We start from the raw sequence: 25,109 nt of genomic DNA, 5'->3' as shown, positions 1-25,109 counted from the left end.
TCATATGTCTAGGGGAGGTTAACAGCCACAGGAAAGACTACACTGATTTCTCTGTTGGGTTTCTTTTGCACCATTTTCAATTGTTTTATGAGCACAGTCTGATGAAAACCCAGACACTGTATTTTGTGGTTAACTTGTTCCTGGGAGACACAGACCCAGCTTTGTGGTGGCTTTTTTGTCATAGGTTATATACCTGCTCCCATCACTTGTTACCATGACTCGAATGGCCAGAAGGTTGTGCTCTGTCATTTCTTCCTCTGGGATGATTCTCACAGAAGTCCAATCAGAGGAAAAGGCTGAACACCTGCTCTCTAAATCATAGTGCTCAGGGGCATTCTTAGGCTTCTTAGGAGAGGTAGGTTCATCTGCTATATTGAGGTAGTAGTCTAAAAAAAGCAAAGGACATGAAAACATACTTCATGATATCATAGGCAATGAAAAGCGATGGATTCAGTGGAGGAGATTCAGATCCAAAATACTTGTGGTCATTTAGTCACTGGCTTCCGAAAATAATTATTACATTGCTTAAGACACGGTAACACTCTATTCAGGTACCATAGATTCAGCCAGCCATAGAATGATGTTCTCCTTTTAGCCACACAACACGTATGTAACAGCATGAGCAGCAGCAGCAGCACAAGCTTTCCCATATAGTCTCACCAGTCTTCACCAACCCAGACCTGAAGGGAGCAAGTCTAAAGATGAGGGGTAGTTCATCTTTGATCCTTGCTGTCTTTGCCAACAAGTTGGCTGGTTAATGCCAATTGCCACTCCAAACTCATTTCACATGGGCCACACGCAGTCATTTTCAATCAGTAGTGATAAAAGGCTCCATGGCATCTTACCAGTCCCCTGGGCCATCCAGTGGCTCATAAATCACTCCCCAAACCGGGAGTTGGGTTGGGAGGGGACAGACAAGTGGGCGTGAGTGGCATCTAGTAGTGGGCTAGGGAATCAGTGGTGCCAGAGCTGGAGTGTGGAAATGTGGAGGAGCATAAAAGATGGCTGCTGCTGATGGTTGGAGAGATATGTATGAAAGAAGCAGGAAAAGGGTCAAACATTGGGAAGGGAGCCAGGTGGTGGTGGGGGCAAGGGGGAAGCAGCATTACTCCCTTTGCCTGTAGCCTGGAAGAATTTATGTTCTCTCTTCCCACAACTTGTGTGGTCTCTTTAGAGTAGCTTGAAGAAAAAGGATGGATCAAGCCAAGACCTCCTTTTTGCCTGCTAGACGCATTTCCTATATGGTTTGAAGGCCCCACATACACACAAACTATGCATCTGAGTAATTAAATGTGAAGAAGTATCTAGGGGAACCCAAGCCCTTTATGTGCAAGTATTTTGCATAGTTTTTGGTGAACCAGGACTGCTGGGCAGAGAAAAATGGGTCGGTCTTTTCAGAACATGATTTTTCTCTTGTAGAGCTAAGTATGAACACTGAGTCTGGGGAAGATAAACTTCTACTGGCAATCAGCTGACATGATCCATAGGTTTCCAATGCATGCAGAAGGAATGAAGACTCAAAATTAGCGCTCTTTCCTTTACAGGTGAGATTTTTCAGAAGTGCCTAAAGGAGATAGGTGCCCATCACCCTCTGAAACTCCCAACTCCCTTAGGAGATGCATCATACAGCTATAACACACCTTGCAATAGTGCAATGAAAATTTACCAGCAACATCTAGCTACCCACCTATTACCACAAGGACTGGAGATAACAAAAAAAACCAAAAACAAACAACTAAATTTTTTGTTTGCCTGCTAAAGCCCCAGGGCTCTCCCTTGCAATATTCTACTTGCCCACTTTGCAAGAGACTGACCCATACACTAGTCGGATTCTCCTCTCACTTATACTAGCTTTACTCCAACTTACTCCTGGTTTACTCCAGTTTAAATGAAAGGTGTATCGGACCAAATGTCTAAATCGACTGTTCTCTCATGTATGCAATAAATCCATCTTAAGTTGCATCAGCACAGCTTTTCGATACCTGACATGAGTTCATTCATCACTCCTGCCTATTATAACTAATAGCTATAACTCGAACACTAAGTACTTGTCCAGTTTAAACATGGAAAACAACCAGCTGAGGGCATAAGTGTTACAACCAAAGGCTGCCACAGAAATATTATAATGCAGCTCAAGTGTTGGCCTGTAGGACAGTTTTGAGCAGCTGTTCCATGCCTATAATTACCATAGCTTTCCCCTTGCCTTCTCAAACTGCAATCTTACACATCTTCTAGACTGTACACAAAAGGCACTCTCAGAAAAGCTCTCCCACTGTGGCTGGGAATGTATACTGCAGTATCATATATGCATATTCTAACCAGGATTGAGATGTAGCCTGGCAATCTGTATATTGTTTTTCCTTCCATCCTTCTCCCCTCCCATCCCCCATCCATTATACTGAAGCACAGGGTACAATCACAAAGAGGCTGTGGTACAACTTCCATGTCATTATTTTCCATGACCTCAAGCAGCTTCCTTGTTATAGTTACAGAACCTTTCAGTAGCTCACTGAAGATCAAAACTGATTCTTGTGGCTTGAACATTTGTATTTTGCCCCTTTAGCTAAATCCAGCTGAACTCTGAAAGAAATAATAATAAAATCCAGTCCCCAATGGCAGGAGCGATGGCAGTACAGTTGTACCCTTTTGTTCCAGTCTGATTAAGGGTCATTACTCAGTCTATTGCAGACTCTGAGCAATAGGATAAGTGATTTTGTAGTCGTTTTATGGACTCCCTGGGCTCCGAAGAATCTAGGAGCACAGCATGTAATCTTAAAAAGGACATAGGCAAGCTCTTTAAATCTAATTTTGCACATACCTTAAAATAAATACACTTTCACAGAGGGCTCTGCAGCTTTCGTTACTATAGTCCTGCTGCTCCCATTCTTTACAATAAATGAAAGGGGGAAAATATCACTAAATACAGCCTCTATTCATAGAATAAGATCTTCTCTTTGGCTCTTCCCATGAAAATGGAAGTGGCCGTCTTCCGAGTTCTTCAATACATCAGCCTCCATCACAGCCAGAGGGGGATCATTTGAAACTAATCCAAGGTATGTGGCCCAGGGCCAGAACACACAGAACAATGAGGGCTCTGCACAACTTAATAGCAATGACTAGTACCGAGAGCTAAATTTAGACCTCCATTGCCTCCAACTTATAAAACCATGGTAAACAAACAAAAAAATCAAAGACGCCATCTATCTTCAGACAATGAGGACTGACAGACAAACATCTGGCACACCCCAGCAACAGAAGCTATGACTCATCTAAAAAAAATCTGAAGCGTGATGTGATTGCCAATAACTGATCACATGACCTGTTCCTGGGAAGGGTATTATCTTTGTAGGGTCCTTCCTTGGACTATACTGTAGTCACGGTGAGAAACGCCCACATGCTTAAAAGACAATGGAAAGGGTAGAGGTAGGAAAGGATAATATGAGGGGGGGAAGGGGATAAAAAACAGACAACAGATTTTGGTTACTTCTGTCTTATCGGCCTACTGTGGACTTCCCAACATGATCTACTGTGCTTAGTTAAGAAACTAAAAAAGCAACCCCAAGTACCTGAGAGGTAAAGAACTCAAACTAAGAGGGACTTAATGGCTGTGCGTCTTTGGTCCAGAGCTCTGACCTGCAGCCCACAAGCCTCACCCTGGCTTTGCCCAACCTGGTTACTCCTCTCAAGCTGTTACTCCTCTCAAGTTAGAACCCTTCCAGCTCCGAATTCGCCCCCAATTCGTCCTACTTCAGGGATCAGTCTCTCTGTGAGGGTCCAGTGAGAGGAAGTGTTTGGTTCACGGCCTTTAGAGCACAACACTCCAACCTGCTGGCATTCTAGAAGCACAGACTTTACTGAACTTACACAGCACTGAAGATTTATGATGAAAGTAAAACAAGTTTATTAACAAAAGAGCAGGGATTGAGTGATACCAAGTAAAAGAGCTAAAGGTAGAGATGGTTACAAGCATGTAGAAGTGAAAGCATGCATCTAAAAGTCTAAAACTTAATCCAGAAATACAGCCTCCGTTCTCTCACCCACAGTCTCCTTTCCAGCCTTTTCCTGCCCAGGATCCATCATAGGGATCAAATCACTTGATTTCTTTGTCTCCTAAGGTGAAGGATGAAGATGGAGTCGTGCTCTGTTCTTTATATCGCTACGGCATATCTTTGTCTTAGAAGTCAAGAAGGCTGCTTTGGGGATTAAATCTCATGTCTCTCTCTGGGATGCGGAAGCCATGTTAATTCTCTCTCTCTCTCTTAAGTTCAGGATAACCCATGCTGGGTTAGCTTGATGGCTTTGTTTACTGCTAATATGTAAATTGAGGTAAACCCACATTCCTCTGTCTAGGACAGACCTGTTTATCACCTGTACCTAGGCTAGACTGTCTTGTCTTCAACATGTTCTAGTAACATCCCACATAGGGAATCCATAACTTCACATATAAGGTTAACACATGCATTTTACAATGATATTAATAACCAGCGTGTGTTAGATTTCATATGGAACCTCACAAGACCTGTTTTGTACAAATATTATTGCAGTTGTGTGTAAGCTGTGAATACAGGGGTGCCTAGCTCAGCTGTGCTTTGCACAGGGCCCAAGGGCTTTCAAAGGAGGTTTTATGCTACGTCTGCACCTTACCAATCTTGGGGCCAGCCAGAGGGACTAATTTGGCCCCCAGTGCAAATTAGAGCAGCCACTAGTCTGCTCCAACTTATTCCTGGCTGTAATGACCCCCAAGAGGCTATCCTAAGAGCTGGGGAGGACAGAGCTGCTACAATTCTCCCAAACACCCCCTTTTCCTAGTCAAAAGTTCAACACTATGCTGTCTCTACACCATCTATGGTTCTCATATGGCAGAGGAATAAAGTTTAAGATGGCTTTCGGCCTCTTATATTGCTTGAGTGGCCCACAGCAGGTGGAACAAAGACCAGGATCTAGCCCACTGTGTTCACCCAGATGTTGAATGCAACATTAAAAGTCCACTTTGCATAAGCACTGGCCAGTTATCAAGTTAACAGCTATACACTCACACTGGTCTGTTTCAATTTGAGAAAGAGAGAAGAGTAAGAGAATGTTTTTAAAACCCTCAGTCCTGATACTAAAGCTTTCTGCATGCTGGCCTTTTTTTTTTTTTTTTTATGGGTTAAAAAACCTTTGGCCACATCCTCAGTTGGTGGAACTCGGGTGAATCTAGCTCCTGATGTTTATGTGATTGCTAACATCCATATATAGTCATGCGCCCCATGACTGCAGAGATTTCATTTAATTTGTAAGGAAATTCACACCTCTCAATTTTTGTGCCTCTCTTCTGTGTTGGGAGCCAGCTCATCTTTTTCAAAGTTGCTCACCCATCCAGGTAACAAGTCCCCGTGCATTCAGGTTGGTACTAGTACAACCCTTGTCTTCTTAGTTTACAAGCTGAATGGAACCCAACATAGGTCCAGCCATGGTGACTCACAACAGAAGTTCCTGTTTAAGGGAAAAGCAGAACTTGGACAGGAAAGATTGGGCAAATTGTATCTGCATGGGAATGAACCTCTCTTCCTCTGCACACACAGCCTAGAGTTATATCAGAGCCTGGCATTCCATTAGTCCGATCCAAATGGAAAATCAAGTGTAAAAGCCTATTTTACTAAAACATGCTTTGTTTAGCATAACATAAACAAACCTTTAAAGCTACACTTCATTAAAAAATACCCACCACATTCTGCCTGAAAATTGTGTTCCTACTATTGTAATGACTACCACCTGAAATTACTACAACTGAGAGATAAGAGAGAAGCAATTTTTCTCTGTTATTTTGGTGTGTTTAGTTTGGCATTTGACCGCACTTTGTGTACAGTCAGATTTTCTGTTTCTTCTATACACAGACAGTTCCTCCCAAGTTCGTGTGTTTTTTCTACATAGCAACAAGGAAGAGAAAAAACTTTTTAAAACATAGGAAAATGTGAACGTTAAATCACAAAAATGGACATGGATATTTAGGGACAGATGCAGTATGTGAAACTCTTACTAACTCCTTTTTTGAAACTGACTTGATTTCAAGTTGGAGTTCCTTTAAAATAGCCCTAACACACACAATTTAAGTACCTGGAGGTATTGCTTTATAGACAACTGTGCTTTTTAAGTCCATTTAGGGCTGGCTCTCTCTTCTAAACAATCATGTGAAAATTGATTTCAGTTCCTATTCTTTTATGTAGTTGGCCCAACTTTGTAATGGGTAAATTACCACTACTAATTTTACAGATCAGGCTTGAGATTAGTACTTCATTTTCCTCACACTTCAAAGAACAGAATCATTCCCCAACAGGATCTGGGGAAAGCCCATTACTAACAAGACACCTCTCTGCCACAATCAGTCACAAACGTCTTTGAACAGCAATCTTTTAAAGTTTCTATGTAACAATTCCCTCATATTCCCACCTCATCCCAAAGTAGAAAGAAATTAGTCTAGGTATCTGTGCTACATTTAGGTGCATATTGTAACCAAATATTTGGTTACAAATGTTACAAGACATTTAAAAATATTAATTTGTAATTACTGCTGTTTCTCATAAAGAAAGGTTAGGAATTTCTCTAATGCCCTCAACCATGCAACGACTTTCACACCTGTTGAACTTTCTGAACTGTGAACACTCCCAATGAAGTCAAGGGGACTACCCTGAGTGTGAGTTTTCCAAAGACAAAACTGGCAAAACTGCCATTAAATTCAGTGGGACCAGCATTTCTCCCACAATGCAGGAAGTTAAAACACACGTAAGGTTTTGCAGGATGAGGGCCTAGATATATTGAGTAATTTGAATGTTCTCTGCTTAAACCTGGTTCTCAGTCACACTGAGATTACATAACAGCACCTTGATTTCAGTGACATTTTACAGAGTAAGGTACTGCTCACTGGGATTAAAGGTGGTGGAATCAGGCCCGTTATGCATTTACCCAAGGAATGTTTCAATCCCTCTGAAAAAGAAATGGTATGAACCTAGTACAAAAAGCAGTGCCAAGCTGTTGGTAGGCTCATGTAAACACCAGAGATGAAGAGCTTCGCCAGTTCAAACAAAAGACTGGATACTATACAGATTTGCAATCCTTTTGTTATTTATTACCTACGCTTTCATAGGAATGAAAACAAATCGAATCAGCTGTCAACTGGACAATGGCTGAGTTCTCCTTAGAAGCCCCATGGAAGAGGAGACAAATATTGAAAAGAAAAAAGACAGGATTTAAATGCACTGATTTAGAGAAAGAATTGTAAATAAAACTAGAAATGATGAGATCTTCTTCTGCAAAAGAAAATAAAAAAGGGATGCCTGAAGTAAATTTCCTGATCCAGCAAAGCACTGAAGCCTGTGTATAATTTTAAAGCACGTTAAGTGTCATGCTTGATCTGTGCCCATGTGTGGAGTCATCCTCCTGTTTGAGGAATTGAGGTCGCTCTGCACCTCAGTTTTCTATCTATGTTTATAGTACTTCTATGGCTCCGTTACCATAGTATCTGAAAGCCTCACAATCTTTAATCCTTTTATCCTCACAACGCCCCTTTGAGGTAGGGAAGAACCATTATTCCCATTTTACAGAGGTGGAACTGAGGCAGGCAGGCAGGCAAGACCTGTAACCACAGGCTCAACCTTCCTCTCTAGGACTGGGCCCTCCTTTTGTAAGGTTTTCCTACTATAAACTCACAGGCTGAATAGGACTGTTTGAACCTTAAATGATCAACATATGCAATGATATAAAAGTCACTGAAATGTCCACTCTCGGAATGGACAGATACACAAAACCTAATTTTCTGCTAGTGTCAGCTGATGTCTCTCCATGGAACTCGATCAAGCAGCACCAGATTATACCGACAGAGGACACAGCCCATAGGAAATAGCCACTTGAAATAACCTATTGCATGCATGTAAGAATTTTCTTCTTTTCCACTACAGGCTATTACTGAATTTTCCTTGTGTCTTCTATGCTAATGAGCTCTAGCTGTAAGCATACATTCTCTGGGGCTAGTTTGGACTGAAGTTCATATTAATCTCTTACCAAAATGTTTAAATAAATTTATCCTTGAGGGTATAGACATGCTGTGCAGCTGCAAGGTGTTAATCCTAATGGTAGCACTTACTCAGCCAAATCTGAAGTTAAATCGCAGTCAGTGGGTCGATAGCACGCTCCAAGTATCTACTGACAGACTCAGCCAATTAAAATGGAAATGTCCTAATGACAATCGACTACTTTTGTCAGTGTATGCTAAATGTACAACAGCATCTATTGCTTCAGAAAATTCTAAATCAGTCAGCATCATTACAATACAGTATGAAAGATTCAAGGAGCTAATATGTTAGGTCAAAACCTTTCTAGTCCTCTGATGCTTTACTGTATACAGAACCAGGAAAAAGTTAGTGAGCAAATATGATATTGTTGGCTGTACCTATTAATGGCCAGCAGAGACCCTGGTAAAAGTCCCTCTATAACATCAATAATGAGTGCTTACTTTGTCTACTGTGCATGGGCTACACTTACATAAAGATAATATGCTGTTATTGGAAATTGATAAGTCTTAAGAGACCTATAAAGACTATAGCCTTCCCACAAATCAGTGTTTGCCTCGTTGTCTTTAATACACAATGTAGATGCTCAGGGTCTGTCTTATTACACTGAAGCACAACACTATGAAATTTTTCCTAGCTCATCTTTTTTCTGGTAAACAATGTGGCGTTACTGTCGGTCATGAATGAAGAAATGACGTAACACTTCACTATGCTACTGAGATGTAGTACTTGGAACATATGTGAGATTGTGGGATTGTTATTATTGTGCAACTAAAAGAAAGTACGGCGAATACTACAAGTTGGCACTTTTACTATTGAGTTTATGATGACAACTGTCTTTGAAGGCATGTGCCCACAGCCCATGCTAAAGCCACTGGGAACACCCACTAAAGAACCTGACTACAGAGTTCTACAGGACAAAAGGGACGAAGGATGGACTTTCTATTAACTCAGGTGATCTGGTTCAATTTCCTCTATTACAGACTTCCTGTATGATCTTGAGCAAGTCACTTCAGGTGGGATTTTCTAAGCAACCTAAGAAATTTGGGCACCAATTCCCACTAAGTTAAGGTAAATCCTAATTTTAAACACTCTGTCTTATTTTCCCATTTACAAAATGAAGATGGTATTTCCCCCACCTTGCAAGGGTACGGAGGACGAATTTATTGGCAAAGCACCCAAATACGATGGTGTGAGGAGTGCCTAAAAGAGCCTGCACAGAAATAAAGATGTTGTATTTTATCCAACATTGTGAAACACCCTACATTTTAGGTTTCCCCAAATTAAGGATATATTAAATGCATTAGTGCAATATTTTAGAAATTTGAAATGTTCATCTTTCAAATGCCACTGACAAGCTTCTGATCATACAAATTGCCAAGCTGGTTCCAAAGGTTTCATTTACTGGAATTGATTCTATTTGTTATTCAACCTAAATTTTCAGATTAGTTTCTTCAGTGTAAGTGTCTTCATTACTCTAGCATTTCCTACTGCAGTCCCAGATTGAAAATATTCATCTTTTTACAGGAAGAGTACATATGAAATCTTTTCCTCTCTCCTTTATAGGTGACAGAATCTGTTTTCAATTAAATTTAAAATTGGCACCATCTTCAATGATCTAAATGAGGCCATTCTGTCTTCATCCCACCCGCCCACTCAAACACAGATGAAACCTTGGGTAAACAATTCTTTTGTCTATACTTTTAGCTAACTCATTCCAGATAGACACACTGGGAGAGCAACTGTTTTCCTTGGAATCAAAGTATTTAGCTAAATGTGCAGTGATGTGTGGAAAAGCGACCTTAAAAATTAAAGAATGGCCTGACTTGTGAAGCTCACATCTATATCAGAACTCACTCAAAGTTTAAATTAACCCATAAAGTGCTGAGCTACAAAAGTCCAGCAATGGATCCTTGCTTATCCCCAAGTCTAGATTTTCATTCAGGTCCATCTCTAATAGAAACAGCACCTTTATGTTTCACATTTATTCTTAACAACTACGATGTTAAATTTGCTTGGTTCATTCTTTTTCTCACAATTGGCAGTGCTAATTCATCTTTGTATCTGAAAAGCAGTCTGGGATAACCTTGCACTCTCACCACCAGCCACAGATTCTAGAATGAACTGACAGTGTGGCCAATGATGAGGGAAGCGGAGAGAACACACCGTGCTCTTCAGAAGTTACATTGGCTCTGCGGTGGTAGCACAGTAATAAGCACTCATCTGTTTGGTCACTAAATTGTTGAGTTGAGTTATGACTGGGGAACAGAAAATCCCAACAGAATCAATTTTCTGAGCACCAAACTCAAAACCAACATTTGAAAATGAGCAATGATGTTTCGACAAGATTTTCCTTTGGGAGAAGAACCAAAGAGGGGGAAAGAAATGAATAGCAGAATCCATATATAACTATGACCAAAGTGTTCAGACCTGGGAGCCTGAAGTTCCCAAGTCTGTATTCAGTGGCCTAGTGACCAAAAGCACCCAGCAGCTCCTACTCAAGAAAGCTATTGGTTTGTAACCAATACAGGTGAACACAGGAGGACATGGCAAGACAGTGCATTTCACTGTTAGAAATAATTATTACAAGGAGGGATCCTTTCATAGCTACAGAGTACATTCACATGCTTTCAAAAATAGATACATTTAACTGACTTACAGTCAGATAATTATCACTTAACCCCAACGTTTGAGACTAAACCCTGCATTTTCAGGAGATGGACTTAATATACCTCTCTAATGTACAAGAAGAATGAGGTGGGGCTCACTTATAGATCATCCTTTGATATTTTGGTCCTACCCTTAGACAATTAGGCAGTCAGGCATTTTAGTTTTGCTGCATTTCTAATTCTTATTTACGTGTGTGGATGAACTGTAGTTAGTATACTACCTGACATAAGAGCAACTCAATAAAAGATATTACCTCACCTACCTTGCGTCTCTAATATCCTGGGACCAACATGGATACAAACAACAATTTAAGTTCAGTCATTTGTCTCTAAGGCTTGATGTACACTGCAGAGTTTGGTTGACGTAACGCAGCTTATGTCGACCTATGTCAGTGTCTATGCTACAGCCTTGTTCCTGTTTATATAAGTGCCCTACTACACCGATATAATAACTCGGCCTCCACAAGAGGCTTATGTCAGGGTACTTAGGTAAAGGCAGTGTCCCTGTAGATACTGCCTTCCTTACATCAGCTGTTGGCTAAAATTCTTGTCTATTTCAGGGCTGCCTGCCAGAGCTGTGAAATTGACAAGAAAGGCTGGTAAGTTCCCTACTGTGAATCCTGTGCCTGGCGCACAGTTCAGGCCATCACCCAAGGGTGGGTGGGTGTGGGAGCTCTAGCTAAAGCCCAGCTGCCCTCCTCCCCAATCCCCAGACTTCTGGCTACACTCTCCCAGCAGGCTGCTGCTTGGGCTCCCCTCTCGCCACTGGGAGTCCCGCTGCCCCGCACGTTCCGGCTCCCAGGTAGGCTGCTGCCTGGGCTCCCTGCTCCCCCTGGCTTCCAGCTTCCTGCTGGGGTGCTGGCCGGACTCCCCACTCAATTTCAATTTTCTCAATGTCAACTTCACTGCTGGTAGGCTCTGTTGTGAAATTGAGCCAGTGCGGGGCTCACAGAAGGGGCTGTCACCCCACCTTGCCCCACTTCAGTCAGTGCAAGCGCTCCTGGTGAGGACATGCTCCACTGGCACCAACAGCCGATTGAATTACTGAAGTGGCCTAGGTGGACCTAAATTAAGTCAACCTAATTTTGCAATGTAGACAAGCCTTAAGATCCCAGTTCGTGCCACTTTGGTGACTCCAATGTAGTAGAAGTTATTACATAGCTTTCCTCTCCTTTCTCTGGAGGCCTTGTTTTTGGCTTGATCCCTTTTAAGCCCCCCAGAAAGTATACAGACTAAAAGTAGCTTATATTAACAAAAAAGCCCACACAAATTAAATTGTTTTTCTGCTCATTGAAATTATGTCAGTAATTATGCTTCTGTGGATGACAAGTTTAAGAGTCAAGAAGCATACAAAAGATTCCCCTATCCAGCAAGTCTGGAGCCATGACCTCAAATGACTTTTTTTATTTTGGCAACACCACATGCGGAATGTTTATAGAGCAAGCACTATCCCCTCCGGCAGAAGTCCTTGCAGAGACAGGACAGGACTATGGAAAGAGGCAGGGCAGTGGAACACAATGATGCACACGCCTCCCCCATCTATTTTGGGTGCAACCCCTGAAGAAGGCAGACTAAAGGGACCATTGGAAGCAGATGACTATCCCTACAGTGTTGAGTGTGTTCTGGATACATAAGCTGAAGCTGAGAAATGAGGGTGTAGCGTTGGAACAGAGAACCTGAGACCAAATATATTTGCAGATGCTCTCATTGACCCTCTACACATGTGGTGCATTAAGACAATGGTGACAGCCATGTTCAGGAGCCACCTGAACATGTCCATATACAAGAAACTTGATGTGGCAGTACTATGCACAAGTGCTTAAAGCAGCAACTGCTTGCAATTGTTAAGAATATTAAAATGGCCATACTGAGTCAGACCAATGGTTTATCTAGCCCAGTATCTTGTCTTCAGACAATGGCTGGTCCAGATACTTGTTTTCTTTAGTTATGAACTCCACAGCTTTTGGGGGTTGTATACATGAAAAGGGTGTAGTCATGACTCCATATCTGTCCTCTTGATTTGCATCCTCAAGACAGCATATTACTTAGGCAGCACCCTCCTGCACAGTGAAGGAGCAGAAGGGAGCTTACAGGTTTTGGAATTTCTGAATCAGGTCGATAAGAGAGATCAAGCTCAGATTTCACAAGGTCAGCTTCATTTGTGAGCTGTTTACTAATCCTTCATGACTAATAAAAACAAATCAAAGGTCAAAGAGCAACTTATCTGATTGAACATGGGAGATAAAAGGCCCAATAAAATTTAATACATGGCATGTCTTTCTACTAATTGTTACTAAACCTTGGCCTATTACATTGAGAACAGCCTCCTCTTCCTTTTCCAAGAAATTTTTTCAGACATCTCTTTTATTTGTATTTAGTTAGTAAGGTAAAAATGCTGAGTTACGTAATGGTGACACATGGATATGGTGCATATCTGACACTAAGTGGTAAGGTGTTGAAATACTGAACATGATAAAATAGGAATTCTGATATTGCTTGGTTTTATGCCAGACTAATGCCACATTTATAAGGTATCTACCAAACGGAAGGTAGGCATGAAGACACAATACACTGTACAAATAGGTAGTAAACATGGACCACCCCCTGCCAGCCCATTCCCTACCTTGCTTCTCAATTCATAACTTTCCATGTTTGAGTAGGGAGTTTATTTTAAACAGATGCTTGTTTCAGTTCATCCTAAAGGTCTCCACATTAGAGTTGTGGTGAGCTGAGAGTAGGCATGAGTTCCAAGCACTATTCCAATGCCTTCTGGGACAATGCTCTGCCTCTCCCCAAGTTAAATTACAGGGAAGGACAGTAAGAGCATTCCAATCGACTAGCCTGGGCATAGGGGAGAAGCAGTCTCCAAAACATCTGAGTCTTAGCCCATCTAGGGCTTTACAGACAATTATCAACTTTTTCTAAAATCTTGTAATAGTTATAACTAAGGTGCTCATCACCACAGCATCTGGGTGCACCTGGAAACACACAGGGAGCCAATGAAGAGCCCAAAGAAAGATGTCATACAATCACAGGGGTGAGCCCCATTTAACCAGGGGGCTGCAGTGCTCTGCACTAACAGATGCTTCTGAGTCGTCTGCCAAGTTAACTTCAAGCAAAGCACATTACTGTAATCTGGCATGAAGGTGACAAATGCTCAGGGACTGGCTAACTTTATATCAAATAACAAGAACCCCAGCCTCTAGGTCAGTTGAAGATGACAAAAGGCATTTCATGCTACTCTCAGAGTGATAGCAGTGGGTCACTAAACTATTAAACACTGTGCACCATCCAGACCAGGAGAGTCTTTTTCCATTGATAAAGGGAGCAGTTGTAACAACTGTCAGCTCTTCCACATACTTCCCCCCTTACTTACCAACATTAGCTCTGTTTTATCAGGCTTGATCTTCAGACACTTATGACAGCCTTCATTCATGATCCTGCATTGGCGAGAATGGCTAACAATCACACCCATTACTTCAGGAGAAAATTAAAGACTGAGTGTGCCATGCACAATGAGCCTGTTTAACTCATTGCCACAAGCACATGGAGACCAAGACGGGTTCAAAGAAAGATTGGACGTTTATGTGGACAAAAAGTAAAATATCCAGAATTGTAACAGCAAGAATAAAAAACAAAAAACAAAAACAAAACCTGAACAAAAAAGAGTTGTGGAAACCCTCATTCCTCAGGGAATAAGCCAACATGACTGGGGTTAGGAAGAAACTTTCCATGGGGACAGGTTATTCCATCACTCCCTGCTGCAGGATTTCTTGACCCTTCCTCTGAAAGTAGCTGGTTGCTGGCCACTGTCAGACACAGGATCCTGGACTAGATGGACCACTAATCGATGCAGTACGACAAGCCCTGTGCTCCTCACATAGATGTTAAACTAGAGGGCTGACAAGAAGGACACCCCGGTGCCCATCAGCAAAGAGAAGAAATTATTCACAACTATCCCCATGATAATCCTCGAAATGAACAAATGTACTCACCTTTGCATACTCCTGTTCACTCCCACCAGGACTTGCAAGCAAAGCAACATCACCTAGTGTGCTCTGCTGTCAGAGACTGGCGAAAGTTCTAACAAGAGCAGCATAGACATCTTGTCTTAATTCCCCATCATCAGGAGGAGATCAGCTACCAAAGACTCCAGGCTACATGCCAAGGATCAAAAATTCAGGTGATGCTGGTGTTGGCCAGCAGCTACCAGCTTGATAACTACTCTGAGTAAGAAGGCAGGTTGAAGACTGTATAAAAGCTTGTGATACCAACAGAAGATCTTGGTCGTGTGACACCTCTTAATCACCCTGGAAAGCCACAAGTGGTGTTGAACAGCCCAACCTAGGCAAAAAGAAGATTTGCTTTCCACAGACTGGCCCCAGGAAGATAAAAGTATACTAGCCAAACATTTACACAAGCCAAAGAAGCCCTGAGTGGCTAACTGAGCCTCATGCTCTGGTCTGTATTGGTGGTCTTCCAGCAACTGAATGGCAAGCATCAGACAGAAGCTGTATTTTCACTATTCTTTTTCTTCATCTCTTTGTGGGTGCTTGTCTGGTCTTGTTTTAGGTCTGAACTTTAACAAAGTTTGAGAAGACACCTAAAATTAGCTACAAGGAGTCCTGTGGCACCTTAAAGACTAACAGATTTATTTGGGCATAAGCTTTCGTGGGTAAAAATCCACTTTCTTCAGATGCAGTGGTTCTTCAGATGCAGTGGTTTTTTACCCACGAAAGCTTATGCCCAAATAAATCTGTTAGTCTTTAAGGTGCCACTGGACTCCTTGTTGTTTTTGTGGATACAGACGAACACGGCTGCCCCGATACTTGACACTAAAATTAGCCAACTACTGTCTCTGTTCCTTCCCCATCCTCCCGCAACAAGGACGTTTCAGACCATCTGAAACAATGTTTGGCAAGGAATTTTCCCTTTGAAAGTCTGTAACCTTACGATCTGCCTTGAGTAAGGGATGGCGCATACCACCACCGGAACAGACCTTGCTCTGAAGAGGAAAGTAAATTACTTCACCCTCTTTGTGGAGCAGCTCACTCTTACCTATGACCCTGATTAGCTCTCTGACTGGCAAGTAGGAGGGGTGGAACCAGCCAGCGCTCTTCCCACCCCCACCCCCCTGCCCATTAACTCGCAGTGGGGTTTGGCAGCTCATACTCTAGGGCTAGAGTTGCAATCTAAACAGGGCCACACAGAAGAGTAAATTCTGGGACATTACTCCGTTTAGCAGGCGCAAAAGAGGGACTAAAGGCTGTGACAATCTAGCTCTTTATGCCTCACCTAAAGCTCCCCAGTTGTAAGCTGACGAGCTAACCTAGTGTCAAAAGGATCTTTTGTCCAGCTCTAGCGTGCATGCGCACACACATATACAAGTTCTTCTCTAGCAAGTTACTTTAACAAAAACATTTTAAAAATCCCTTACCTACTCGGTGCACAAACACTTCGAAATTCAGCCTTATAACATAACCAGACAATTCTGACTAGGAAAGCAACACAATTTCGGAATGCATCTCAGGACAACAGGACAACATTAACACGCTACAACAAAATAAGCAAAACTTAGCAACCTGCTAAAGTAAAAGCGATTGACTGAAAAGGTATTAGAAACAAAGGCAGGAGGTGAAGAAGATGGCAAAAGGTTTCTTGCATAGGAGTCATTAGCACACTACAGCTTTCATTTTAGAACAAACCGTTACATAAAACATTGGAGCAATTTGTGTTAGTCTGGTATATTAATGCACGTAATCACAACAGATTCAGCATGGAGCAGCAATATTTTAAGCCATTAGAGTAATAAACATTAGTTTAATGCCGGTCAAACAGTGATTTTTACAATATGCTAAAAGCAGTAAAATAATAAAACGAAAACATGAACCAATATGTGCAGAGAAATGTCAAATCAGCAAGTTCAAGGGTACTTCACCATAGTAACATACAAATTCCTTTATAATTTCACATTTCAAAAGAATACATGAGAAATTCCAGCCATTTGAAATGAGTTCGGAGACCACCACCTGAGGAGATGAGATCAAAGCCTTTGTCCTTATTCTTATGTTTGCAGTTCATGAAGAAAAGGAAAGTGGCAGAGAGAAATATTTACATTGCTAATTTGTATATTTGGACCAAGCATGAATGCATTTTGTCTTTTGAGCTTCTACAACTTTATCTTCCATACACAATCAAGTGCTTCATAAACATGTCATGCTTTCAAAATATTAATAAATATTAAGGATTAAATTCAATATATTTCTAAATTCATCACTTTAACTGGAATGTGAGGAATGTATGGATAGCAAGTGGGGAGGAAAGTCAACTAAGATAAGGTTATCTGTACTGCACATTGTGGGGACAATGCAGACCTGTGACCTAATACTTGAGGTAGGAGCTCATAAAGTATTATCTTGCTCATATTTTTATTGCTGTTGTGTACTCCAAAATTCAGAAGGAAGAGGAAAGGCTGTTTCACAGTGGCTTTTATGAATCAAAAACATCTGAATTTATACAGGAATTACTAACCTGGTGACTAGCAATTTCAAGCTGTTTTTGTTTGTTTGAAAAACCAAACTTACTTCTCAGATGCTTAAAAAAATTTCAGGTCTTCTTTGGATCCTAAAGTACTAGCATGAAAGTAAAGGAAGTCTACCTTTTAGAACAACATTAAAAATTATGGTTTTATTAACAGATTCTTAGGCAAGTAATCCTGTATTGAATTAATTACTATGTGACCCAAGCATAAGCAGCTTGACTTTTCAAAAGTGCAGACCAATGTGATTCTAATACCTGTATAGTAATTATATTCGAAACAGTTTGAACCAAATTAAAAAAACAAAACAAAAAACCCATGAGTTGACATGGCTGAGATGCTTTATATCTCTGTAACTACTGAACACTAATGAGGTCTGCAGCATAGATGTAGCTTGCGTTCCTTAAAAAAAAAAAAATAGAAGAACACAAAGAATGAAATGATTTAGAGAGGCATTACCAGCATCAGCTCCAAACCCGTGTTTGTTGGAAGGGCTCTGTTAAGCAAGTGCTTCAAGACTGGAGTGGCAGTAGATTTGCTTCCCCCCGCCCTTCTTCTTAAGCAAACAAATGCCATTGTTAATACAAAGCATAGAAAAGAAAAAGGCATCATTGTTGTGGGTATGTGTTTTAAATGGCATGTGCTACAGGTGGAGATTTATAGAGCAGGAGGCTTTTGGAAATGGCTCAACTGTAGGCAAGAAAAAAGGCATTCACAGTCTTCTCATCTACAGTGTGGCCTGTTCACATAGTCAGAGCACAGAGAACTCATGAGGGATCGGAGTCCTGAATTACAGCTGTTTAACATCTGTATGAGTTTATGTACTATCTTCTTCTAGCAGTACTATTAAGGAATAAACAGAGGGCATTTAATCTTATAAAAGCTTTATTTCACAACAATTTTGACTGAAGCATGGAACTAACATGACATTCACATTGATCATTCTGCTTATATGTTACATCCCTTTCCCACGTCTGTATGGTCAATTTAGATTGTATGCTATTTGAGGTAGGGGCTGCGTACTATGCTGTATTTATTCAGCACCCGGGGCCCCAATGTTGGTTGGTCCCTGGGTACAGGATAAACATGATTAATAAGAATCAATTCTCATTGACTGGTTCATTTCTTCACACTAAAGCACACACGCGCCAATTGCAAAACAGTACTTAGGAACGTCATTACTCCTAATGCAAAAGAGGATTTAGACTATTGATACATTATAATGCAGGGCGTCAACAATGAATGTGTCTTGTCAAACGGATCCAACAATGGGGCCAGGGTGGAAACAGCACAATGATCTCTCAAAGTATTTCAATTCCATTGCTTCTATCCAAAACCAGAAAGCACGAAGACAGGCAAAACTTACAGCCCCCAAGCAAGATCAGTTTGCCTGAAGGGTCAATTTAATTCTTATTGGAGGTGCTTTGACCATTCTTATTAAAATACTGCCCAACATTCATTCTTTTACATAAAAGTCACTGGTCCCTATTTTGATTTGTACATCTCTTAGCCAGGCAAACTTTCCATTCCTGATAGGATTTGGGCCTTGGGGAGTGTGTGTCTTGCCTTTTTTAAATCAGAGCTGGTTGAATAATTCATTGAAAACAATGTCTGTTGTTCCTTTTGGCAGTTCTTCATCTAACAATTCTTTGAGAATGTTTTTTATTTCCACTATTTCAAGGAGCTCATACAGGTTCAGTAATACTAATTGCTAACACATTCTGTAATAAAATAATTATTTGCAAAGCCAATTTCTCCATTATTTTACCAGCCATATTTTTTGCTGAGAGAAGCAAGGAAAGAGGTGAAAGAACTGCAGAGATAGGAGGAGGAGGAGAAGGAGAAAATAGGGTAACCAAAAAGATAACCAAACACGATTAACTGGGCAGTGGGGGGGGAATAATCACAATGTTACCATACAACAAGTTATTGTGAACCGCAGCCAAGAGTCCAATAGATTTCTGGAGCTTACAAATTGGAGTAGCAACATCCTTCTGTAAAGAGCTGAAGATAACAGAAGGATAAAGCTTATCAACAAACATTACCTGGGTTCCCTAGAATGCAATATAGTCCTTGAAAAGAACACATAGCATGTACTACAGCGTGACCTTCGTAATGCTATAAATATTTGGAAAAAAAAAAAACATGGGAGAGGCAGGTGAAGTTAAAGGAAAGAAGCTATATTTTCATCTGTGTGTGCAGTTCTGTCAATCCATGAGCTCAGAGCTATGGTTCCCACGGAGAGTAAATCCCATCACCAAACTCCTATTCATCTTAAGTAGATGTGACAACTTGTGGTGCAACATTAATGGTTATGGGCCTGAGTCAAAGTCTTATGAAATCAGTGGAAAGGCTCCTATTAAATTCAGTGGGCTACGGATCAGACCACAAAAGAGCTATAATATTACAGCATCCAACAGAAGCAGAACATGTAGAATCAATTTGGGTATCTGCTATTCAGTTTGCAAAAGCTGTTCTGTAGATAATCCGAATAAGATTATAGCAAAATATATTGTGTTTTCCTTTTCTATATGTAAAAGGTTCCTCAGTAAAAGGCTGACTAGAACCTATTTTAGCTGATCTCTGGGAATAAACTAACATGCATGCCCCCAAATATAAATTATGCCTTGTATTAAGAAATTCCAGGTATGGAGTAAAGTCTGCATATAAATGTACTGGTAAAATATGTTCAATCAGCATAATTAATTCCATATTTCCCCACATTCTAGATTTGGACAACTGTTCAACAAAGCACATTAGAACGCAACAGTACTTTTTACATACGCGTCACAAGCAAATTGCTTTATGGATTTTAATCTGAACACATTTTAATTTCTACTGCTGGCAGTTATGCAGCTATACAGCGAGATACACAACAGGTGCCAATTTCTAGTGGGAATTTGATCACCAGACTCCTCAGATAGTATCTTTAGAAAAGAATTTTTTTAAAAGGAAGAGAGGAAACAGTGAGCTTTAAAAAGAACTACGTTTATTTTTGTTTACAGCAAATGCCATAAATAAAGCTAAACAACTCTCACAGTGTGCAAAATACAGAATTTCCATGTGACAATTTAAATACAGAATTTAATAAAAAATTTGCTCAGTTAAGATCATGAAGCAAAAAGAAAGCAAAAGATTTAGGAGGAGAGGGACAGAATCCTTGATGGCATTCTTTAAAGAAATGAAGACTCTGCAACAGAAGGTAAAGAAACATAGCAATAGCAAGTGATTTGAAATGAGAGACCATTCCTTCATAAACCTTATCTTAATGAAGCATGCAGCGTTTAAGTAAAAAAACCAAACCACTGAAATTATAAAAATCCATTCTTGTGTCCTAGCCTTGTGGTGCAGGAAATGATGGGTTAATGCCATGCAGCGAGCTGGGGCTTTTTGTTTTTAGTTTTAAAAAGGGATTTATAATTCTTGTAAAGAGTTTAATGATACCAGCACGCTCAATTATTTTAGCACTATATACACACAGGTCAGCAAGATAACCTGATCCTATAGTCCTTCCTCATTCTACAGTATGGCATGCAGGATGAATCCTTCACCAGGGGATCTTTACAAACTCCATAACGTTTTGTTCAGAGAGTTTCAGATTAATTCACTAAGATCCTGAATGTGCAATTGCATTCACAACATGGACCATTGTCCCAGTGATTTCAATTAGAATATGCAAGAGTGCAGGGTTCCATGCTAATGGATCCATTTGCAGGATTGGTACATAGGTTCTCATTTGTAGCACTCTCTCTTTTTAGATTATTTTATTCAAATATGCTTGGCATTTTAAAAAAATCCCACAAGCCCTTCATAGGAAATAAAAGTAACTTCTCATGCACCAAGACAAATCTATTATCAGTTAATAAAACAAACTCCAAAGTTGCTAATGGGGCATAGTTAAAACTGTTATTAGTTAAAACAATTGGAATCAAACAAACATTCTAATCACACAACCCTGATAGTTTAATATTAGAAACCGAATTGCCTTAAAAATAAAAGAGCACCTCCATTATTATTAAACTGCCTATGGATCTCTGGGGTTTTTTTCCCTCTTGCATAGGAATTTTTATTGCTCTGAATGTGGATTTTTGTTTTATCAGAAACTTCAACTTTTTTCCTCCCTGAATTTTGAGGAAAAATGGTTCACATTTATACAGCACGGCTTCATCCAGATAGCTCAAAAGTGCTTTATGAAACTGGTAAGCATTATTATCTCCACTTAAACAAGACACAGAAGACCATCTGTAAGATTCTTCATGCTCTAGTTCTGAATTAGTTCAGATATAATACTTGGAAGGAAGTAGGGTTTTATTTAATTAGTGTTTGAGAAACAATGGAGTTGCTTAACATTTAAAAAATGAGAAGAGATGTACATGCAGGGGAGGAAAAAAAGAAATGTCCTTTATAGAAAAATAAGAAATGATCTTTTCTTGTATTGTGCACTGTGCAATTGGTTAAAAAAAATATTATCATGCCAAAGCTTTCATCCATTAATATACCAGACACACACAGTTTGCTCCAAAATGGTTTTAAACAAAAACCACGTAATGTTGTCAAACGATATTAAGGGTTAGTTACAATAGTCTGAAACTGGCAAGCAGAACAATCACCTTACAACAGAAATGTTTCAGCCAATGAGAGGATGTAGAACTGGAATGTTGAAATGAACTAAAAGCAACACAGGATATCGGAAAAAAGAAAGAAAGAAAGAAAGAAAGAAAGAAAGAAAGAAAAGAAAAGGAACCTTAGTTTGGCTATAGGTGTTATTCACAGATTACTAGGCCAAAAAAGTAGAAAAATCAACCAAAATTAAACTGCCTTATTAATTTATGAGCGATGGCTTTCTTCATTAATTTATAAAGAGGAATAGTTATGAACCTTACTGGTAGAATTCTAAGGCTAAGGATAAAACATAAATGGATTAATTATATAGATACCAGTGTGACATTTTCAGCAATACTAACGATTTTGAAATGCCAGCAAATATATAATTTCATGTTCTTTTATGAATATTATAAACTTTATAATCATGAATATGCCCTGAAATTTGTTGTGTTTTTTTAATTAATCTATATACCCACCTACGCTTAACTTCTTTGTCTCACTTTCTACTAATAAGGTTCATTTTCTTAAAATTCATGGTACATCATAGGTTTTCAAGCTTCTTACTACACAGTTATTCACTTAGACTACCATTATGCTCAGGCTGCTAAAATTCAGAACAAGTGACAAACATTAGTGGAGAAATCTTAGGGGAGAAGTATTCTGTTGGACTGTTTTAGTGTGTGACAGTCCAACACTCTGAATCAAAACTCATGTTAAAAAAAAAAAAAAAATCAGAAAATGCATTTCTTAACATTCTTTAGGATTGCTGGAGTAACATAGTAAACAACATTATAGGCTTCTTTATTTTTAAATTAAATTTTTACTAAAGAGGAGTCCAGTATTCAAAATACTCAAGTAGCACAAAAACATTTCTCTACATCTCTATACTTGCTTACCATATTACTGTTATGGTCACTATCTCCTGTCAAAAGTCTAGCAAATTTTCACTTCAGTATGTTTGAGCATTAGTGGCAAGTTGCTTCAAATGACATGCTGTACTTGAAAACCATACAAGTTCTTTGTAAAAGCCTTTGCAAATATCCTCCTCATCCCCCTGAAAAAATCCCGAAATGCCTTCTCATTGAAAACTGTACATGGTTTCATTTTCTGTATTTTTTAAAATAAAGATAAAATTATCTAGAGAAAAATCTGTTTCTATTAAAACACCAAGCTAGTTTTGTTTTTGACAACATACATTCTTTTTACTGCCAAACAAACATGGAAGCTTCCATTTGGTCTTTTGCAATATATATATTCAAATCAACCCACATAAGGTCATTGGCAGGTGACCACTCCTGTTTGTTTTCTACTAACTGCTGGCAACATGTTTTCTGTGGCTTAAATTAATACCTTTTTACCAGAAAAAAATGCTACAGATGCTTTTAATTTTTTGGAGATCTGTCCATGTTTCTCCATCAAATACAGCTTTAAGCACTGAGATAGGGAATGTATGTATAATTAGCTAAAGGAGTCTAGACAATAGTTAGAGTTTGGGGAATTGTTAAAGACTAATTGTCATCAGGTAGCACTATACATTCAAGAGAAGCTTTTGGGGTAAGGTACCTCATACTGAGATCCACCACAAAAAACCTTTTTCTTCAGAGATGATGCAACTTTATAACTATTTTGATTTTTCTCCCATTAGCATCTTACACTGAAATAATAAAACATCTAACTGAAAATCATCAGTTTAAAAAAAACACATTATTTCTAAGTACTTCTATTTTACTCAAATATGGCTTTTTAGATATCTGAGTGCAATATATTGCAAACTAAGGGCTCAATCCAAAGTCATTTTCAGCACCTACAACTCCAGCTGACTTCAGCTAGATCTGTGGGTATTCAACTCCCCTTTGGATCAGCCCCCAAGTGAGAAAAACCTCTTAATTTTGGGAATAAATAGCAGCTATCTACACTATGTTTCTTAGATCTGACCATTTCAATTAATCGTCCACTCATCTAAGATTTGCACTTCAAATTTATTTCAGGTTTAAATAAACTAGTATTACAGAAAATACCTAGTATTAACAAAGGATACCATGAGTAATAAATTTAAAAAGGCATGGCTAGAAGTAGGTGCCTTAAGTACAGTAAAAAGCTTTTTTTTTTTTTCCTTCAAAACATCTCCATGCAAGTAGTAAACCTTGTACCCAGAGCAAAAGATGAAAGCAAGAGAAAAGGGATGTGCCATATTCAGGTTTCAAAACCCAGTCACTTGTCACTATTATCCTGAAATGTCTGAAAGAACATGTTCTTTCTTGGTCTTTAAAGCAAGAATTATAAAATGTAAACCCAGAAACATGGTTGTTCACAGCCAGGAACCCACCCCTGCTCAAATGTTTATAAAATATCCTTCATTTAGTCCCCATGCTCTGGAAATGCATCTGGACACTGAACTTCATGATACCTTTCTTGTACAGTACATGTTTTAAATTCATAGTGTGTTTTGATTGCACTTAGTCTATCAAAGTAAGCTCTTTGTTCACTTAAAGCACATATTAAATTGAAATGTATATAAACATATTGCAAGGCTGTTAATTTTGGAAATCTGAAAGGCACAAATTAGCAAGACACTTAAGAATTTAAACTCTAAAGAACTTTTTCACCCATTCAAGCATGTTTTCAAGTGATAGCTCTGCTTCCCGGTACATATGAGTAAGTACCTCTAGCAGCGCACACAGGAATGGCACACCAAGGCTCAAGAGTTCATACAAATAGGTATAGTTGTATGCATTGGCCCTCAAATGAAGATTGATAGCGTGCAGAAAACCATGCATCCAGTTAGAAAGGCGTCTTGGAATGTCAAGCAGATCCCTCGTCACCCTAAGGGGCCAGCTTAGAGTTTTCCTAAAGAAGGAAGTCATGATACCTGGGGGCCTGTCTTCTGGACCGCTAACAGTAGTAGAAGTACTTTCTGTGGTGGTTTCTGGGTGCTTGGGTTCCTCTTGCATCCACATTTCTGTTTCGAGCTTAAAAAAGGAAAATTAAAAATTAAAATAAGTGCACACGGGCTGAAATATAAATATCTTTACAAGGATTAATAGATTCCATGGCCAGAAAGGACCATCTAGTCCAGTGGTTCTCAAGCAGGGGTACACGTACCCAGGGGTATGCAGAGGTCTTCCAGGGGGTAATCAACTTATTAAGATATTTGCCTAGTTTTACAACAGACTACATAAAAAGCACTAGTAAAGTCAGTACAAACTAAAATTTCATACAATGACTTGTTTATACTGCTCTACATACTATACA

The 25,109-nt window shown here is 39.6% G+C and overlaps 1 protein-coding gene across 11 annotated transcripts in view; it reads right to left on the bottom strand.

Moving 5' to 3' along the window:
- The window catches only part of MICAL2 (microtubule associated monooxygenase, calponin and LIM domain containing 2), a 197,590-nt gene that overhangs the window by 54,186 nt on the left and 118,295 nt on the right, over positions 1-25,109 (bottom strand). For 7 of the 11 annotated variants that reach the window (XM_075129422.1, XM_048855594.2, XM_075129416.1 and 4 more), the window contains 2 exons: positions 24,727-24,826; positions 194-386 (listed from right to left, as the gene is read on the bottom strand). In XM_075129422.1, coding sequence (XP_074985523.1) covers positions 194-386; positions 24,727-24,826 — 293 coding nt within the window. Of the gene's footprint in view, positions 1-193; positions 387-20,224; positions 24,827-25,109 lie in introns of those variants that run through there. The other 4 variants (XM_075129421.1, XR_012668904.1, XM_075129420.1 and 1 more) reach the window with 4 other exon arrangements.

The sequence above is a fragment of the Caretta caretta genome, chromosome 6, assembly GCF_965140235.1.
Source record: "Caretta caretta isolate rCarCar2 chromosome 6, rCarCar1.hap1, whole genome shotgun sequence".
Taxonomy (NCBI): Eukaryota; Metazoa; Chordata; order Testudines; family Cheloniidae; genus Caretta; species Caretta caretta.
Note: the sequence above shows the minus strand (reverse complement) of the source record. Positions and strands in the feature narration are given on the sequence as shown.